Source organism: Vitis riparia, chromosome 6 (assembly GCF_004353265.1).
Source record: "Vitis riparia cultivar Riparia Gloire de Montpellier isolate 1030 chromosome 6, EGFV_Vit.rip_1.0, whole genome shotgun sequence".
In the NCBI taxonomy this organism is placed as follows: domain Eukaryota; kingdom Viridiplantae; phylum Streptophyta; class Magnoliopsida; order Vitales; family Vitaceae; genus Vitis; species Vitis riparia.
The window spans coordinates 3,236,369-3,257,573 of record NC_048436.1 but is presented as its reverse complement, the minus strand read 5'-3'; the positions used below and the strand labels follow the sequence as shown (position 1 = coordinate 3,257,573).

Here is a 21,205-nt window from a genome sequence, read left to right as displayed (position 1 = left end):
TGAAAAGTAAAATATTAATCATAAAATTGATTTTGCTATAAGTTGTATCATCTTATCAAATAATAAATAATAATTTAATACCCAAAAAAATTAATTTATATATATAAATTCAGATAAATTAAAATTTCAAATATATACGTATTGATGGTAAACATGTGATTGCATGTTAACACCGACCAAACGCGTAAGACTTGACTTGTTAATTTCATAGTATTAATAATCATCCCGATACTTGTGATGATGGGTTGTGGAAAATTAAATAGATTCCAAATTGTCCAACTTCCTAGCACCACCTATTTGTCTTTTTTTGAGGATTTTTGACTTATAGTCAAACTTTAATATATGACTTCCTATTGGTCGAACTTGGCCAAATAAAAAATATCTTGTTCAAAGTCTCTGGATTATGATATATCCTAATTATTTAACACATTTTTTTACCATTGTACGAATGTCCCATTTCATCCATAAATAGATATTTTCATAAAAAGGGATATGTTCGTAATATCCTCACTATTTCTCTAGTTTTGATCTGCATAGATAAACTTACTCAAAGTTAAATAATGGTTCATTCCCTCGTATGTAAATAGTGTCGGTTGTGGTTTTAACACTATGATGACTTGGAGATGCATCTGTCTAGTTAAATGAGCTTAATTAGTTAGTTCTATGGCCTTGTCTCATGGCTTGACAATTTACCCAATTAATTAATTAATTAATTAATTAATTTCGTTTTTGGATATTAAATAAAAAGTTGCAATCAATAAATGGCTTTCCATCCACAGTCCCACCAAACATGTGCTAAAAATTTAAATTAATAAAATATTAGTAGGAGTATTTAATATTGTTAACAAGACTGATAGGGATGTTGTCAGCATCCAGATAATTGAAAATTCATCAAACTCTACATTCCACGCTAAGACCTCATAACATGCAAAACCTCTAAGCTTCAACAATTATTTGATTTGGCAGGTGGTCCTCATCAATGACATCATGCCAACTTATCCAACCGGTCGACCCATTCCGATTTGATTCGGGTCTGATCCAGTTCTTAGAAAAGACATCTGGGCTCTACTAAGGCCCAATTGTTTTGTTTGAGTTGAATTTGAACCCTCGCGATCAAGAGGAAAATCAAAAGCCTAACCACTAGTCATGTATCACTTTTGAAGTATAAATATGAAAATAATATAAATTAATTAATATAATAAATTTTAAAATTTTAAAATAATAAAATATATAAACATATAAATAAAATTAAATATTATAATTTTCCCTTCATCTTAAATGTATATTTAAGCTTTAGTATTACATATATTTTATCTAATAAAATTTAATACATTTATATTTATCTCTATAATATAATTTGATATATCAAATATAAAAAAATAAAATATTTTTAAAATTTTTAATTATATATATTTAGATATAAATTATATTTATAATATCACTAATTCGATTCAATCAACGGTTCAACCATTGAACGTAAATTGATAAATTTTTCAATTTAATGACATGTCCGATTCTGAAAATATTGGATATTTTTAAAAAATTAAAAATAGTGGACATTCTATTTTTAATTTAAGGAGTTAAAATTTTCAAATAATTATATAATATTTCCTATAATTGATTTTGGAACATACTTTTTTAAAAATAAAAATTCTAAAATAAAAATATTTTTTCATTGGGGCAGATATTATTACCATTTTCACGTTTGCCACTCTGGGCAGGTGTGACGTGAAAGAAGTGTAGAGAGAGAGAAAGCAAGGAAGGCACGCATGCAGTCGGTGGTGGGCGTGCACCACTTGCGGAAGAAAACGATTATCACTTATGAAAGCAAGAGAAAAAAAGAAAGTATTGGCCACAAATACCAGAAAAATAATACCCAATCCATACAATTGAGTAGTACAGCGACTTGAAATAGAGACAAGCCACATGGCTATGGGCCATGCCATGCCTTCCATTCATTCTTCTAGAGTTTGAAAAATGAAAATTACATTTGCCTGTCACATTCTCCCAATGGAGAAGTGTTTGGAGGACTAGAAAATGAATGAGAATCAAGAAATAAACAGTAATTGATTCTTTCCATGAAGAAGCAACTGATGTGAACCTGTTTATTGCTAAATGGCAAAGCTTCAAAAAGTGGTCTTTAAACAAAGTAATTCATTGTTGTTAGATTACGATGAAATTAAGTTTTAAATATATTTATTATAATTTGACTTTAAAATTTTAACCATATTTTTAATTTCAAATTAAAGTTAATTTTAATTATTTTTAAAAACAAATTGATAAGTTTAAATTGAATCGCATCAAACTCATCATCTAAATCAAATCAAATCAATCTTAAATAGACTTGATTTGATCTAAGTCGATTTTTATTTAAATATAAATTAATTGTCTTGATCCCATTTATTATTATTTTTTTAAAGTTGTGACATCTCACATCAGATAGGAGTGATAGTTCTTGATGTTATATAAGTATAAACTCCTTGTAATTCTGTAAATGTGTTTTAAAATCGTAAGAGTTCCTTTAGATTTACCTAATCTTTTGAAATTCAGATGATAAAAATGAAATTTTTATTTAATTTTAATTTCCCTTTTTTATATTATTATAATTTACAATCATTTTCCTTTATAAGAATTTACTATTCATCGTAGCATGTAACCAAGCTAAATCTAGAAACTTTGACCAACAAATAAAAAATTGCAAAAAGTCCTCGGAAATATGATTGCTAAAATATACTTAAACTTCCCGCTCATCATGTTTCCTTTTCAAAAAATTAGGTGAGATGTCATCAAAACCATAATCAAACTTTGATTTCTTTTGGCTCCTCCAGGTTCTTTGGCTGAGTCGCCTATTGTCACCTCCCCTAAATCCAAATTTGTCGTCGGCTGTTCCCTTTGCCAAGCCAAAAAAAATTCCTGTTCAATTAACCCTGCCAGCCGTTTAAGTATCTGGAATGATGATAATAATCCAACTCTGCCAACCACACCCATCAATTAACCCCTTTAATTCATAGATGACCTCTTTCCTACTCAATTCAATTGAGCTTTATGATATATAAATATACGGTTGGTGTACATCATTGCCAAGTTTACAAACAACTATGAAGCCCCAAAAGTCAACTGCCATGAACTCTTCCTCTCTTATGATTTCATTGCAATGGCTGCTTTCTTTAATGTTTCTTATCATCTTCCCCACTTGTGCCACTGCAACTCCCTCTAAACTGCCTAGGCTGAGCACAATTCTGCGGGAGTCGGAAATATTTTCCGAGTTGATTTCCGATGACTTCCAAACATTTTTCTACAACCAGACACTAGATCACTTCAACTACAGGCCTGAAAGCTACTACACATTTCAGCAGAGATATGTGATGAATTTTAAGTACTGGGGTGGTGCAAATGCTAGCGCTCCCATATTTGCTTATCTTGGTGCAGAAGCAGCTCTGGATTTTGACTTAACTGGTGTAGGATTTCCTGTAGACAACGCCCTTCAGTTTAAGGCTCTCCTGGTTTATATTGAGGTGAGCATATTTATATATACATATATATGGAACTTAATGCTGAGACCCCAACACCATTTTAAGTGTAGGGGAGTGCTTTATATAAACTCACATTGAACGATAATTGTATGGATGTGTAATGGCTGAAAATAATTTCTGAGGGTGTGAGTTGTTTGCTTGTTTGTCAGCATAGGTACTATGGGCAATCAATTCCATTTGGATCAAGAGAAGAGGCCCTCAAAAATGCAAGCACTCGAGGGTATTTCAACTCGGCCCAAGCTATAGCAGATTACGCAGAGGTACTTGAATATATAAAGAAGAAATTGCTTGCTGAGAATTCCCCAGTCATCGTCATAGGAGGTTCATATGGGGGCAGTAAGTTACCAATTCAAGTGCTTAATCTCAATGGTTTTTCATAACATGTCCTTGAAGAGCTTTGTTGCTATCTCTTTTTTCATAATTCAGTGCTTGCTTCATGGTTCCGGCTGAAATATCCCCATGTTGCCCTGGGAGCTCTGGCCTCCTCTGCTCCCATACTTTACTTCGATGACATTACACCCCAAAATGGATACTATTCCATTGTCACCAAGGATTTCAGAGTATGACCACTCAAATTTCTATCTGTTCTTTCTCCACCATACACATTGGACTAAAGAAAAATTACTGTTCATATAATGGGCTATTGTTATAAATTGCAGGAAGCCAGTGAGAGTTGCTACAGCACCATACGAGAATCATGGTCTGAAATTGATAGAGTAGCTTCTGAGCCCAATGGTCTGTCAATCCTTAGCAAGAAATTCAGTACTTGCGCGTAAATAACTCTTACTTGTCTCCATCTCCCTGTTCTAAATCATATTCAAAAGCTAGGACTTGATTTGAGACTCATTGATTTTTTTTCCTCTGTTGTTTCAGTGAGTTGAACAAATCCAATGAGCTGAAGGACTACTTGGAGACAATGTATGCTGTTGCAGCTCAATATAATCATCCACCGAGGTACCCTGTTACTGTGGTGTGTGGAGGGGTTGATGGAGCACCAGAAGGAAGTGATATTCTTAGTCGGATATTTGCAGGTGTGGTTGCCTATAGAGGAAATAGGTCTTGTTACAACACAAGTGTTAATCCAACTGAAACAAGTGAGGGATGGAGATGGCAGGTAACCACATACTTATATGATAACAATACTAAGTATAATCATATGGTTATCAGTAACATTTACATTACATTGCTGGTTTTGAAGTATTTTATGAGTATTTCACATGGTCCTATTATCAAACAGAGCCCCTGTTTTTTGGACTTGGAGGCAACAGAGTTAGAAATTTGGCAAAATATATGATGTTCAATTGTGTTAAGCACACCCTCTTCCTGCCCTCTGTGCGCAGACATGCAGTGAGATGGTAATGCCAATAGGCCGTGGCGACAATGACACCATGTTCCAACCCTCGCCTTTCAATCTAACCACCTTCATCCAGGCCTGTACAAGCTTATACGACGTCCCCCCTCGGCCTCATTGGATCACAACTTACTATGGAGGCCATGTATGTTTGTTGTAATTTTATTTTTTTTCATTGTATTTATCACCATTAATTACAAAATAATCTACATTGTTTTTATGTCAATTGCAGGATATAAAACTGATTCTCCATAGATTTGCCAGCAACATCATCTTCTCCAATGGCCTAAGAGATCCTTATAGCAGCGCCGGGTAATAAAATAAAATAAAAAACCATTTCTTCTTGAATTTCTTTCTGTTTTTTAGGTTTGGTGGGGTGTGTATGTCCTCAATCTAATTGACCCAGTTTTAAGTTATTGTTTTTCCTCTTCTTTTGGTCTCTAATTACAGGGTATTGAAGAACATATCCCATACTGTTCTGGCCATTCATACTGTCAATGGTATCTGCTCAACTCTACTACAATCCACCAAAACAAAAACAAAAATTAGAAGAATGCAAATATATATTAGTTAGAATGGCTCTATCATGGCAAAAGAAAAAAAGAAAAAAATCACATAGTAGATATCGATTAGAATGGCATCCAATACGCTATAATTGAAAAGTAAACTAAGCATATGGGAAAATTTCAATAGAAAAGTACAAATTAAGTGGATTGTTTCGCCATCATGTGCATATTCTAACTTTTGTCCAGAGAATATTGGTGGAATTTGTCTTTGATAAGATCCTTATCTCGCAGGGTCTCATTGCTTAGATATACTTCCTGCAAAGTCTACTGATCCGGAGTGGCTGATTATGCAAAGAAAGACCGAGGTTGAGATCATTGAAAGTTGGATTGCTCAATACCATGCTGATCTAGATGCCTAGATGCCACAAGGAAAAGGACCCTGTTCGAATATTAACTAGAGGAAATGATTGTATTATGTTTCTTATGTCTGAATTTAAAAATAAAATAAAATAAATTTTAATGGTTTAAATGTATAGGTTATATTATGATGCCATTGGAATTGAACGTCTAATTTACTTGTCTTGCTCACATTGTTAGAACTGTTCCTGTGGGGGATTGTTTGTCTCTATTCTCATGAAGGCTCTAAAGTTGAAGAGAACCCAACATTATGTTGGAAGGCAATGGGCAACCCACAAAAGGGGACATTTCCCAGTTAAGTAGGAGTGATTCCTAGTAGTGATCATGCCATACTTCTTCACACCCATCTCAAAAACTTGAAAGTAGATATGGGAAAGGAGTTTTTGGAAGGAAAGGTTGAGATCAGGGATGATCATCTTCCATTACAAATAGTGGGTAATGGGGGAGGTTGAAAGTGCCAGTGTGTTCATTGTTGTTGGTTTGGACTACAAAGTAAAAATGCAATCTAGTGGTGTCTTCCGAAGTGTGGCCATTCTTTTGATTTTTCAGAACCTTCTCCGTGCTTTTCTGATTTTTTGGATCCACGGGCTTCACATGCTTCTGGACACAGACTCCTCCAACTGCTCCCACGGGGCTTTGTGCCCCTGAATGGCAAAGAGGGGAAGTCAATCTCAACCTTGAATGATGAAAAAGAATTGGCTCGTGTGCTGAAAAAAATGATTTTTGCAAAGCCAGATTTTCATGTCCGGGTGGTCTGTTGAAATAGTAGCTTTACTTGGGCTAATGAGCATGTTCAGCCTATAATTTTCCAAATTTCATGCTCCAAAAATGGCCAGCGAGAAGCCCATTGGCCCAATGAACTGCAAACGATCGGAGAATACACAAAAGCAAATTAACTCCCTCTTGAACTCCTATTCCATGCGATTCAAATCAGTTCTTTCTTGACAACAGGCGAACCTTTGGAAAAATTAATTTTTATAGATGAGAAAAGATTATGAAATTTGATTGAAGAGGACAAAATTGATGTTACCAAAATGTGGTTATTTTGCAGGAAGCACCAACTAAGAACAAATGGTTTTCATAATCATTACGCATCGTCCACCCAACATGGGTCAAACAAATTAATGACAAAAATCATACGTCATTTGGATAATATCACAGGATTATGTCATCGTAGAAGTCCACTAAAAGTGAAAATGGCGCAAGAACTTGGACACATTTTCATACGTGGAGACGGCTGAAAAGAGACATAAAAATATTTTCCTTATCGAAGTGAGCAGCCACCTTATCTAGGATATTAATATAAAAAAGATCCAATATGGTAGACCAAAATTTAACATGATTATAAGAAGGAAAATAGGCACCCATTAATTGGGTTGTGCTGGCCAATAAGGATACATTTTCACCAACCACAAGCAAGAAGAAAAAGCAATTTTAGATGGATGGTGCTCCATTTTATGCCTTAGGTTAAAGAATTCTTGTTATTTATGAGTTAATAAACTGCACTTTTACGGTATTTGTTTAGTAGTCGGCCTCATCTTACTTCTCAAACTAGCAATTATAGTTGCTATATATTTTTACAACTGTATGTGGTGGTATTTTACACCCATGAGCACCTGTCAAACTCTAAAGATAACATGCTGTATTGATGACAAGGTGACAAATGGGGATGGTTGTAAGGTTGTGTGGTATGGTAGTGCAAGGGGATGGGTGTTAGTCAAAATGTTAGGTTATGTTTGATTCTCGAAAAATATTAAGAAAAGAAAATAAAAACAAAGGAAAATTATTTTCTCATATTTGGTTGTTCTATATAAAAAATTAAATATAATTAAAACTAGTTAAAAATTTATATATTTTTAAATTATTTAATCTTTATATTAATGAGTTAAAATAAGTAAAATGAGTTTGAAATAATAAATAAAAATAATTTATTGACTTCTAATTTTATTTTTATTTTATTTCACATTTTTTTTTCGTCCTAGTTTTCCTTTATACTTTCTTTTCTGGCCCTTGTATTTTCCCTCAAATTTTCCTGCAATCAAACATAGCCTTAGTGCTTACTTGAGGGTGGCAACATATAGTGGCAAAATGTGGGCATGCATATGCAAAGGCATCACATGAGTGACTTGACTTAGTAAAAATTTAAGTGTAAGATTTCATTAGGTTGGGATTAATTTTTTCTACTAAGGGGATTACTTGTGAAGGAGCTTTTGAGTGATGAAAATATTTTTCTAGACATTTTTATATCAAAGAAAATACATTATGTTTGTCAAAGTACCTATGATGTTTCTTCCCATTAGATTGGTAAAAGTCTCAAAAAAAAAATACTTTTGAAGTGGAGAGAAGGTGGCTCTCTCTTTCTAAGGGTGGTGATAAAATATGAGGACAATAATTATACCGTTCCAAAAGTGAGACATGGAGCTTCAAACATGAGTAAGGTTTAATGATGAGTCTTGCTAGCATTCATGCCTCAGTGTATTGCTATGAGTGTGATACAACCCATGAGTGTAACATAATAGGATGCAATTATGGCATATGACATGATGCATGCTTGGGATGAAAGGAATCGATAAGGTTAACATGTATGAATAGATAATGCAACAAATGTAGGCTATGAGTTGAGAAAAAGACTTAGCACACATAAAGAACTTTGCACCAAAGATGTGGGCCAAGAAAGGGCTTGGCACACATAAATTGTCTATACATATATTAGTGAGTTAAGTGGGAGCTTAACATGGTACAATAGTTACACATTTGTGAAAAACCAAGGGTCATTGCACTCTAACAACATGACACCTAGAAGCCTAGTTAAGGATGTAACACTTTGACATTGGGAGAAGCCCAAGCAAAGGGCTTTTAGCACATCAAGGAAAGTAAGAAGATGTTGGTATATATATCAAGGAGATGATACTTGATATGGGATATTGCAAGGTATCTTACATATGAGATATATGGTGGGCTAAGAAGCTTGTTAGACATGTATCACGAGTAAACTAAATCTTTGCAATTATAGGATAGGTGACAGGCAATTAATGGTGTAATAAGATCTATAAGTGCGGTATGAGCTAATGGCGGAGTTAGAAATGCAATGTGGTGTCTAGCCCAATGGAAAGCTTGTTTTCCATTATACATATGGTCAAGGAATTAGGATGAGCTCCTACAATAGGGGGGTTAATTCCTAAAACGTGGATAGAGACGTTAGTGCTTATATAAAGTATATCCTATTAGATCTTCTTTTTATGACTCATTTAGAGAAAGTTTTGACCGTTGTCTTATAATTACTTGAAAGTTAATACAAGTTTAAGATTTTTATTTGTAAGTTGTGTCGTTATCACTTGTGCATCTCATGGAGGTTAAAAGAGGTTGATTATTTAAGGGGCTTCTAAATGCCACAGTATGAAAATTTTAGGATTAATTTCATGCTTGTGACAAAAAGCATAGTCTATTAATATTGTGCTAATAATTAGCTCACATGTGCCATTTGAAGGTCAAATCAGGTTGTTTCTTTTGTCTTTTTTTTTTTTTTTCATTTTTTCTATATAAGAATTTTGATGCATATTATTAATTTTCAGCTATTAACTGGGGTATCAATTCCCTTAATTTGCATCTAAGCTTATGAATAGTGGAATTTACAGCTGAATTAATATTTCCAACCCATTTTTATTCAATATTTCAAGCAAAAATCTTTTTTTTTTCTAAGGTATCATATTGTAAAAAGATATTTTTAAAACACTTTTTTTAAATATTCAAACTTCAACTCATTCTCGATTATAATGTTTCTGAGAAGACTGTATACTCACCAAAATACAAGAGGCTAAAAGTCCTTTTACAATAATCATTCCAAAATATTCTTGTGTTAATTGTGATTCGGATGAAGGTTGGTGGCATGGTAAAGTGGCAGCATAGCACCAGCATAAACTGATATTATCGTTTCAATTTCTTCTAAGTCAGCAGAATCTCATCATATAATAAAACAAACTAGCTAGGATTATATACTATATATATAGCTATGAAATCAGTCCAATCTTCATATACAGCTTGAGCTGATCCAGATAATATTCCTCTCAATACATGGCCATGACGTACTACTCTCTTAGTTACTCACTTCAATGGCTTCCATTTCTGATTCCAACTTTAATCCTCTCATGCTGTGTCTCTGCTGCTCAGTTTAACGTGCCCAGACTAGGGCCACTCAGTAGAGGAATCCTCCGAAACCCTGAACCTGCAGCTGTGTCTGAATCTTTTTATAAGGATCTCAAGACATTTTTCTACGCCCAAACTCTTGATCACTTCAACTACAGGCCTGAAAGTTACAAAACTTTTCGGCAAAGATATGTGATGAATTTTAAGCACTGGGGTGGTGCCAAAGCTGGTGCTCCAATCTTTGCTTATTTGGGTGCAGAAGCTCCCTTGGATGGTGATCTAGTTAATATAGGGTTTCTCAATGATAACGCTGCTCGGTTTGATGCTCTCCTCATCTACATAGAGGTGAGAATATTGATTTCAATGGTTTTTTTATATATATATAAATTGTGGAAGTGTCTCTCATTTTGCTGCAGATTTCAAGGGTTCTTACTTAATTTCAATGGCTAATTTACAATCTTTGCTTTTATAAACTGTTTTATTCTTCTTAGCATCGATACTATGGGAAGTCGATACCATTTGGATCAACCAAAGTAGCCCTGAAAAATGCTAGCACTCTTGGTTACTTCAACTCCGCCCAAGCTATAGCAGATTATGCAGCTGTGCTCATGCATGTAAAGAAAAGGTTACATGCACAGAATTCCCCGGTCATCGTCATTGGAGGATCTTATGGAGGAAGTATGTTACTAAATAGCTAGCCTCCTCTTCAAGAATAAATAAAGTAATCGCTTCAATATTTCCAGCTACTACTTCTACAGATCTTCCATTTCTATTTTTTTTTTTTTTTTCCAGTGCTGGCTTCATGGTTCCGGCTAAAATATCCCCACATCGCCCTTGGTGCTCTAGCTTCATCAGCTCCCATCCTTTACTTTGATGAGATTGCACCAGAAATTGGATACTATTCTATTGTCACCAAGGATTTTAGAGTAATAATTGAACATATCTTCACCTTAATTTTTTTCAACTATAAACTTTAGACCTTGATTTAAAAAGTTTATGTGGGGGTACTGTTTGCAGGAAGCTAGTGAGAGTTGCTACAGAACCATAAGAAGATCCTGGTCTGAAATCGATAGAATCGCTTCCAAGCCCAATGGTCTCTCAATCCTTAGCAAGAGATTCAAAACTTGCGCGTATATATCAGCCTCTGTCTGCCCTTATTGAAGTTAATTCTCACGGATTCTAAAAGTCTTAGTGTTAATTTGTGGCTTTCATATTCCCTTTGTTCTTTTGCAGTCACTTAGAAAGCTCTTTTGAACTGAAGGACTACTTAGACTCCATATACGCTGAGGCAGCTCAATATAATGAACCACCAACTTATCCTGTTACTGTGGTCTGCAAAGGCATCAATGGGGCATCTAAAAGAACTGATACACTTGGCCGGATTTTTCACGGCCTTGTCGCCATAGCAGGAAAAAGATCATGCTATGACACAAAAGAATTCAATTATCCCACTGAGACATATTTGGGCTGGAGGTGGCAGGTAACTCACATCTCAATGTTCCCATTTCTTTAGATATATATATATATATATATATATATATATATATATATATTCATGTATGTGAGTGCTAATTAATTAAGAATTGTCTACTAAGTTTAATTTATGGTTGTGCGTATAGAAATGTAGTGAGATGGTGTTGCCCATAGGCCATGCTACCAATGATACCATGTTCCAACCAGAACCTTTCAATCTAAATAGATTCATCAAGGAGTGCAACAGCTTGTACAGTGTCTCGCCTCGGCCTCATTGGGTTACTACTTACTATGGAGGACGAGTACGTATATGTTAATTAATTTCTTACCTCATTTTATCGAATATTTCCCAAGATATAATTGAACATTTTCAATGCCAAATAGCAGGATATCAAGTTGATTCTCCACAGTTTTGCTAGCAACATCATCTTCTCAAATGGGCTGAGAGACCCTTACAGCAGCGGCGGGTAACAAAAGAACTAACCAAAACCCTTTTCTGGATAGGAATATGCATGCTAAAATTACTTGAACTTCATAGTTTAACTGCATGGTTTTGGTGTTTGTTCATATAAATAGGGTGTTGGAGAACATTTCAGACACTCTTGTGGCTGTCTACACAAGGCATGGTAAGGCTAGAAAATGATATCTACTCAATTTACCAAGTGTTTGAGAAATCTAAGGACAAGTTCTCAAAAGAGTTAATAACTGTGGTTTGCAGGATCTCATTGCTTGGATATACTTCCGTCACAGAAGAGTGATCCACAGTGGTTGGTCATGCAGAGAAAGATGGAGGTGGAGATCATCAAAGGGTGGATGGATAAGTACTACACTGATCTTGCCAACAGACGATAGAACAGTGTCCAATTACAAAACCCACTCCAAAATCAATATTAATATGTACTAGTAGTGATCATAGTGGAGATCAAAACCACAATTATATATGCATATATATGTGGGTAATATTCCATTTGGAATCATTGTGAGGATACTGCACGTTTCTCCGCAAAACCATTTACGAAACTCCTTGTGTGGAAGGCACCAGTGGGGAAATGAAATGCCAAAAAACCTTTACACTGCTAGCGTTTGTGGGGGCAAGAAAGAGGAAAGGGTTTTACCTTTTTCCTATTGAGGCCACAAAAACTTAGAATAATAAGGGCTTTTGGGGCACAAGAGAAGATGGGTTGCCAAAGTTACCAGGACGTGTTGGAGGGCATGTCACCCCCCATTAAGACCCACTCCTCCATTGCCCAATATTCTGAGTGGTGGAGTCCTCAGTCAACTACAATAACTTCCCTAGTGATATTACTTATATTGATGTACAGAGCATCTATATGATCAGTTTTGTGTGTTGTTGGTCCCTTTGGATGAAAAAAGCAACTTAGTGGTGTTCTGTAAAGCGTGGCCACTAGCTAGAATATTTGCAACTTCTGCAAGCTTTTTCTGATTCTTCTGAGTCATAATTTTCAATGTCCCGGATTTTTATTACATAGTTTTTGGTTGGGAGGCATGATTGATCTAGTGGACCAACAAACCACTACATTGATGGGTTCTCGGCTCCGGTTATTCTCCACACTTTCACATTGAACCCTTCAGAGATGTGGCCAACTGACCTGTTTGTTTAAATCCTGCCATCAATTGTTAAAATTGTCACTTATACTAAAAATTAAAACATAACGTTTTTTAAATGGAAGTCTATTTAAAAACTTAAAATGTTCTGAGTTTATTTGTTTTGGAATCATTCACACAAAATAAGTAAAAATATCGGAAAATAATTAAAATATTTTTTTTGAGAAAATATTTTATTTTGTGAATAAAGGTTCGATTAGTTATGTTTTCTAAAACTTATTTTTAAAAATCATTTTTAAAAGGTCAAACAAGTCCTAATAGACTTATTAACAAATTCAATATATTAAGTTTTGTTTAATTTAGAGTTAATTTGTCTAACAAAAAATATTGATTCTATATAAAAGATAAATAACAAAGTGTGTGTATTTTTTTTATTGTTTTTAAAAACAGGTGAAAAAAACTTTTACTTGTTTTTTATAAGTTATTCTTTATTTCATTATGTTTTTAAAAATCAGAAATATAAAACAATAACAAAAAATGTTAGAACTGTTTTTTGTTTTTAAAAACAGTTGTTTTTAAGTCTAAAAATAGTTTTTTATTTTTTAAAAAACAGTTCCTAACACCCGACGTGATAAAAGTTGTGCTTGAGGAATTTATGACTCAAGTAATAATTATTTAAATATATCCAATTTGACCAATCAGTCTAATAATCATGTCTCGATGAACATGCAAAGCGATCGGATTAGACGGGGCCTGGGTTCGAGCTAGACTCAAACAACCTGGGCTTGTGGTTTGGATTGAAAAATCCTAAGCCCACAATGAAAATTTAATTATTTTAACTTTCAACATACGAGAGATTCAAACTTAGGCTATGTTTGGTGGAAAGTACGTGATTCTACTGTTTAAAAGAGACTTACAAAACATAGATTGAATGCTTAGGCCTAGGACTGGGCTTAGGCGAGGAATCAAATTTTCAGCCTAGCCCGAGCCCAGCCTGAACTCAAGTTAAAGGCCAGGGTTCACATGCCTACTTATGTACCATTTTTGGATCCAGTGGGTTTGGCTCGGGCGGGCTAATTGGCCAAATTTTGACCCCTTATGTGTAGACAGAAAATCAAATATGGGCTGGAATAGGCCCATAATAAGCCCAATCCTACTTTTCCAAAGCATAAACCAGGCCCAACTCCAATTTGCAAGGGCCAGAAGCCCAATCCTGGGTGCCTAAAACTTATATTGGTTTTTAAGGGTTGTGGCGAGTGAGGGGCGACGTTGTTGGATCAAGACATGATGAGGTTGAATCGCTTGATTCTGAACTCGGCCTCGACTCGGTCCTCGACTCTTCTGAGTCGTCAACTCGGCAGCCATGAACCACCCAGTGTCCCTCTTCTTCCTTCTCACCATCTCGCCCACAGAACCTCCACTCGCTTCCTCGACATTTACCAGGTCCCTTCTTCTCACATTCTGTTTGGTTGGTCAGAAAATCTAACAAACTATGTCTTTCACCCTACAAAAAGGAGGCTTTCTGGATTCGAGTTCCGTTTTTTTTTCTTTTAATGTGATCTTGGTCTGACTGAAACCTTGTGATCGCAGTTGGGGAATAAGGAAGCGTTTGAGAAGGAGCGGGCTCGGCTGTAAGTTTCGATATATTTGTAGAAGCCCTAGCTGACTATGAGTTAAAATGAATTGAATTTCAATCAATACTGTTTTAATGTGATTTAGGGCAGTGCAGATGAGATGAATAGGGGTTACTTCGCTGACATGTCTGAATTCAAGCAACATGGTGGTAAGGTAATGTTATAGTCTTCAAATTTCAAATCCATTACTTTGTTGGATCTGAATTTTGTTTTCAAAGTTCAATTTTTGAGGTTCTTCTTAAGGGCATGGCTTCCATTCAGTCTGAACTGTTCAATTGATTAGATTCTCACACTATGGTGTGAAGTAAAAGATCGGTACCTATGTTGGTTCTCCAAATTATATCAAGCATGCTGAAATTTACTTGGATTCAATGAGTTTAAACCATCCATTGAGAAATTATTTTGTCATAACATCTTGAAAAGTTGTTTCCTTGGTGCACCTCCTTTAGGTGTTTTTGCCTAAGGAAAAAAAAAAAAAAAAAACCATCTTGAAAAGTGTTTTTAGGAAACCAAACTCTGCAAATTGCAATAATCAAATTGAACTAATTTTAGCTACAGCTTAAACTGGGGAATGGGGACTCTATGATGGGTTTTACTTGATTTTGAAATATCACGTCTTTAGTGGATATTTACGGCATGTACTTCTCCACTTTGAAGTCCCTTTTTTGTTTATATTTTGAATTTGTTAGTGCTATTTGTGCAGATTGCCATGGCAAATAAAATTATAATTCCAGCTATGGCAGCTGTGAAGTTTCCTGCATTAGAAGTGAACTACTCGGATGGTAGAAGTCTTAAGCTGCCCATTAGTTCCCATGGAAATGAGGCTGGCACCAGCAAATTGGACATTCCTAAGGCATCTTTATTGTGTCTTTCATTTCGAGCTAGTTCTCAGGTTTGAAATTTTGGCCTTGTTTGGTTGTTTATGTTTAGGATACTACTTAAAATACTTTCCATCTTATTCCATGTTTATCAATTCTAGAATTTAGAAGAAAAACCTCTAATAACCACTTCCTGAGTGGTAGTGTTTAGCTTTTCTGTAACAAGAGTGCATTTTCATCATCCTTGTCCAAAGCTGTACTTTGTTGGAGGATGCTTTTAGAATTCAGTTATTAGTCCGGCACATTTACCTAAGATCAGGAGAAATTGGGGTGAGTTTCAGCTGGAAAAAGATTAGCCAAAACATTAGACAAGTAGCTGAGAGATTTGGTTGAAATTTTGTGAAGCAGGGCCAAATAATTAAAGGTATTGTAAAACTTGGCATCTAAAGTTGGTTGTAGATTTGAAAATTTAAACAAAGTTGGATTGGGTCAAAAAGATTTACTATTAGTTTGTAAATTGCAAGCCATGGGTAACATGCTGATGGCCACTCCACTTTTTGCTAGTACTGCATATGATTCCTGGTTTGCTGATATATGCTACAATTGGTCTTAAACCATTTGTTGTGTGATAATTATCTTAATTGTTACTATTGGCCTTTAATTGCTACTAGGCTGCTGCAAAAATCTGCCTATGATGCCTTCATATAATGATAGCTTGCTACATTTATTTGAAGTGTTAATAGTTAATTCATTAGGTAGAGTTGCAATTTTAAGTTCACTGAGCATCTCTATTCCTGTGTGGAATTCCCAGTTGGTCACTCAGCATGTCATTTTAGTGTATTTGTTTAGTTATTTTCATTGTTTGGGTGCTTCCAAATGATGTGCTATGAAATACAATTTTGTTTAATCTTCAGGTTTGCATATTTTCTGCAAAATTATTTAATATCTTTTGTAGGATGCAATTATGTTCCACAATTCAATTAAGGAAATAATTTAAATATTCCCATGGATTGACTTAGGAACTGTTAATCTCTGTTCAGGTTTTTTTTTTTCAAAATATAATAGAACATGGAGCAAACATGAAACTCACGAATCTTTGCACATGTTAATTGCCTGGGACCTGTGTTTGTCTTAAATCAAAAAATTTATGGATTACATGTCTTAGGGACTTGAGCTTGTGGTTAGAGGTTTTGGCTTGTAGTTACTGTTACCATATAATATTCTTTTCTTCCACAGGCTATGATTGATTCTTGGAGCAAACCCTTTTTTGATGCCTTCAGTGACTCAAAAAATGTTCAGCTGTATGAGGTACTTTAATTTCTCTTTACTTGAAAGATTGTACAGCTTCTCACTCATGGTTTTGGATCATTATTAGATACATGTTGGAGTGTTTTATTCCCTTGTTGAGTTCTAGATCCAAGAAGGCTAGTAGAATAACTTTTGGCACCTTTGATCAATTCATTTCCATTTTGTGTTGTGCCAGATTAATAATCATAATCATCAGTGAATATAGAGGTAGGTTCATTCTAGTGAGATAATAGATTTATATTTAGATTCATCTCTTCCTAGTAAGTTGCTCTCCTTGTAAATTAAGTTTTTCGTGATCATATCACCTGTGTAGCTAGCCCTATATATAGATCCAAGAATTGCATTACTATGATAGAAAAAATTGGGAAAGAACTGAAGAACAAGGCATCACATTGTGTGTGTATTATGACCATAATTAGTCATTTCAAATGAAAAAAAATATGTATTGACGAGGATTGCAATATATATATATATATATATATATATATATATATATATATATATTTAATAGTAATATTGTGTTGAGCTGATTATATACACAAGAAAGTTGTGTTGAATTAAAAATATTTATATTTGAGGCCAGTTAACAATGTTAGAACTTCAGCATGGTACCAAGGAAGCATTAGTCTAAGTACCAACTTTTCAGGCACTTCTAATAATTTATTAACTTTGTTGCTGTTGTCGTTAAATGCAGATTACAAACAACTTACTGAATTTCCTATTTCTATTCCTATTTGTGGATTCATGGTTCTTAGCATGGATACAATTAAACTGCTATTTCTTGTCATTTGATAGTATTCTTTTAAATCACTGGATGCAAATTAAGAACACCTTATTGTATTTTCAGGTTTCATTTGTGGATTCATGGTTCCTATCATTGAATCCAATTAAGCGGCTACTTCTCCGGATAATGAAGAAATCTAAGCCTGATGGAAAGAGCGTGCTCCAAAGGCAGATTGTTTATTCATTTGGAGACCATTACTACTTCAGAAAAGAGCTTAAAATATTGAACCTTCTGACTGGGTACAGAAACCTGGTTTCATTTTCTCATTTCTATCGTGGATAGCCTGATAAAGTTGTTACTCATTTGACATTTTTACTCTACAGGTATATGTTCCTGGTTGACAAGTTTGGTAGAATAAGATGGCAAGGTTTTGGGTTGGCAGCAGAAGAGGAGTTAGCATCACTTCTGTCTTGCACAACACTTTTATTGGAAGAGAAATGAGATGGCCTGTCGAAATTGCCTTGGATTTTTACAAAATCATAAATGCCACATTCAAGACAAAATTTTGCAGAGCAGCTTTTGTAATAATGGCATTCTTAGATTTATTTCTTGTTATCTTTAACCAGACTATTTTGGGTTGTTGGTGCCCTTGATTTTGGCACTATTATTGTATTCCTTGTATACTTAATTGACGACCATTTTGCAAACTGTGGTGGATAAGGTAACGGCCTATAGTGATTTGGGAAAATTGAAGGCCTGACAGAACTCTGGACGAATCGGAGAGAATGAAAGTTGGAATGGGTACCGGTGGTTCGCGTCCTTTTCAAGGAAGAAATAATATGATACTTTTAGCCCACATTTGATTGGTAAGTGAGGACACAATAGAATACGATAGAACATGTATATTTTAAGGTGGTGTTTGTTTTTTGACTAAAATATTTGGTTTTTTATATTAAAGTAAACTTATTATTAATAGATTCAATTTAGTTATATTGGATGATGTCAACATATCACTTTTAACTTAATAGAAAAAGTCAAATATTTTTTATTTTTTTATTTAATCAAAAAACAAATACTACCTAAGATATCATATCCATAGGATATCGAATCATGGGATACATATGTCTATAAATATGATATTTTAAGATAAAATATTCATTAGGATATATTATGTTTATATTTAATTTATAAAATAAAAAAAAATATGAAATTTATATTATTTTTTATGTTTAAAATAAAATTTATATCATATTTCAATATTTTTTATTTAAAATTTTGAAATTTCTCTTATATTTAATAATATTCATGATTAAAATATTTCATCTTTATAAATAAAAAAAATTATTTTATGTTATTCAATATATAAAAACTATTTATACATTTTATATTAATATTAGCTTATAATTTTTTTTAGTTTTTCTTTTTTAAACATAAATTTAATTTATAATATAAAAAATTATTTTGCAAAATGATTATATAAAAGAACAAAAAATTAATTAAAAAAAATAAATTTATGATAAATGGGTTATGCATATCATAACGATCCACTCCCAACTGTGTAGCCTTTAAAAGGCTACTTGGTTAAGAGAAGTCTCTACATATATAGAGCCAAGAACATTTTCCCTGCTCACGGCTTTAAAACGCGTATACTTGGTTAAGAGGAACCTCTACATATATAAAGCCATGAACATTCTCCCATATGTGGGACATCACAAATATATTTCATGTAAATGGATAAAAACAAGAAGGTGAAACATATGTTAGAATATAACATTCATGATTAAAATATTTCATCTTTATAAATAAAAAAATTATTTTATGTTATTCAATATATAAAAACTATTTATACATTTTATATTAATATTAGCTTATAATTTTTTTAGTTTCTACTTGGTTAAGAGGAGCCTCTACATATATAGAGTCAAAAACATTTTCCCTGCTCACGGCTTTAAAACGCGTCTACTTGGTTAAGAGGAGCATCTACATATATAGAGCCATAAACATTCTCCCCTATCCGATGTGGGACATCACAAATATATTCCATGTAAATGAATAAAAACAAGAAGGTGGAACATATGTTAGAATATAATATTTGTTCTCTTATCCTATCTCATATTATACTTGACCAACCAAACATATCCTTCGTATTTGTGCTTGTCGAGTGTAACAAAACTGCTTTTAAGTTCATGGATAGATCACTCAAATGATGGTAGTAAAATGTTATGAAAGGTTTAATTTACCCTCATTAAATATTAATTGGTTTTTAGATGATCCTCACGGCTTTAAAACGCGTCTACCTGGTTAAGAGGAGCCTCTACATATATAGCGTCAAAAACATTCTCCCCTATCCAATATGGGACATCACAAATATATTCCACGTAAATGGATAAAAACAAGAAGGTGGAATATATATTAGAATATAATATTTATTCTCTTATCCTATCTCATATTATACTTGACCAACCAAACATATCTTTCGTATTTGTGTTTGTCGGGTGTAACAATGCCGCTTTGAAGTTCATGGATAGATCACTCAAATGATGGTAGTTAAATGTTATAAAAGGTTTAATTTACTCTTATTAAATATCAATTAGTTTTTAGATGATATAGCGTAGACCTCAAAATTTATCCTAATTTTATTTTTAATCCAATTTTACTCTTAAAATTAAATCACAATATTTTTAATCCACTCATCCTTTAATTCTTAATTTTTATTATTTTATATATTTTTATTTTATTATTATTATTACTCTTATTATTTTCCTCTTTTCCTTTCTTCATTTTCTCATTTTCTTTTTTTCTCTCCTTTTTCTCACTCTCCCAGTACTTACCCCCATATCTCCCCACGTCCAAACACCCATAACCCCACCCCTCCCCCCTTTCTTCCCCATTTTTTCTCCATTTTTCTTTCCCACTCACCACGGAGACGCACCAATCGGCCCCATTTTTTTCCGCCAACTTCTTCCTCTCATTCTCCATTATTTTTTCTCTTTATTTTCTTTTCTTTATTATTATTATTATTTTCAAAAACTCAACCCCTCACTGCCGCTGGCGACCCACTACCCGCGGGTGACTCTTTTTCCCTCTCTCATTCTTCCATTTCCCCAACTTTCTCACTTTCTCATTTCACCCATTTTATTTTATTTTATTTTTTCTTCCATTTTATTCTCATTTTTCATTCTCCATTCCCAACCTTCTCCACTGCCACTTACTCATCCTTCCAAAATTTGAAATCGTCTAAGTTTTTTTTTTTTTTCCTTCTTTTGATTTTAATAGTAATTATTGTTGAAAATTGGGCTTGTGTGTTTGTTTGTGACCATTATACATGAGTTTTAAGATTTGGGTATGGGCTTGTGCATTTATGTTTATTTGTAACCTTATGTTTAAACTTTGAGATTTGGATATGCATATTGGATATTTAGTTGGGCTTAATTAAATTTATTGGTTTTTTTTATTACATGTGAGCTCTACATATTAAATTTGATTTGGTTTTAGTTGTGGATTTATGTTTGTATATTAAATTAGGCTTGAAGTATGAAATATTAAATTTAGGTCCAATTGAATTTATTTTTATTTGTTACATTTTAAACTTTGTTGAATTAATATGAAATTTGAGTTCATTTGTTATTAATGAAATTTGAGTTCACATGAGACAATTGTGGTATATTTTATATGTGAGTTTGCATATTAAATTGTATTAATTTTGGTTGTGGATTTAGGTTTGTATATTAA

General features: G+C 33.6%; 3 protein-coding genes across 5 annotated transcripts; all 3 read left to right on the top strand.

The window, feature by feature from the left end:
- Positions 1–2,917: 2,917 nt before the first annotated feature.
- On the top strand, positions 2,918–5,919 carry LOC117915671 (lysosomal Pro-X carboxypeptidase-like). The gene is made up of 9 exons (XM_034831299.1): positions 2,918–3,515; positions 3,683–3,869; positions 3,960–4,093; positions 4,193–4,305; positions 4,407–4,647; positions 4,874–5,029; positions 5,117–5,196; positions 5,335–5,384; positions 5,682–5,919. Exons 1-9 carry the CDS (start codon positions 3,099–3,101, stop codon positions 5,807–5,809), a joined length of 1,506 nt encoding a protein of 501 aa, XP_034687190.1. The 5' UTR covers positions 2,918–3,098; the 3' UTR covers positions 5,810–5,919.
- Positions 5,920–9,834: 3,915 nt separating this feature from the next.
- LOC117915847 (lysosomal Pro-X carboxypeptidase) lies at positions 9,835–12,761 on the top strand. The gene is made up of 9 exons (XM_034831567.1): positions 9,835–10,295; positions 10,442–10,628; positions 10,743–10,876; positions 10,968–11,080; positions 11,184–11,430; positions 11,570–11,725; positions 11,811–11,890; positions 12,000–12,049; positions 12,142–12,761. The coding sequence occupies exons 1-9, from the start codon at positions 9,879–9,881 to the stop codon at positions 12,273–12,275; spliced, it is 1,518 nt and encodes a 505-aa protein (XP_034687458.1). The 5' UTR covers positions 9,835–9,878; the 3' UTR covers positions 12,276–12,761.
- A 1,502-nt stretch (positions 12,762–14,263) lies between these two features.
- On the top strand, positions 14,264–18,181 carry LOC117915735. 3 transcript variants are annotated; one of them, XM_034831405.1, is made up of 7 exons: positions 14,264–14,432; positions 14,580–14,620; positions 14,719–14,777; positions 15,327–15,515; positions 16,678–16,749; positions 17,597–17,772; positions 17,857–18,181. In XM_034831405.1, the coding sequence occupies exons 1-7, from the start codon at positions 14,353–14,355 to the stop codon at positions 17,972–17,974; spliced, it is 735 nt and encodes a 244-aa protein (XP_034687296.1). In that variant the 5' UTR covers positions 14,264–14,352; the 3' UTR covers positions 17,975–18,181. The 3 variants fall into 3 exon arrangements, with proteins under 3 accessions (XP_034687296.1, XP_034687295.1, XP_034687297.1); XM_034831404.1 differs by having other exon boundaries at positions 14,714–14,777; XM_034831406.1 differs by having other exon boundaries at positions 14,383–14,432; positions 14,709–14,777.
- Positions 18,182–21,205: the final 3,024 nt, after the last annotated feature.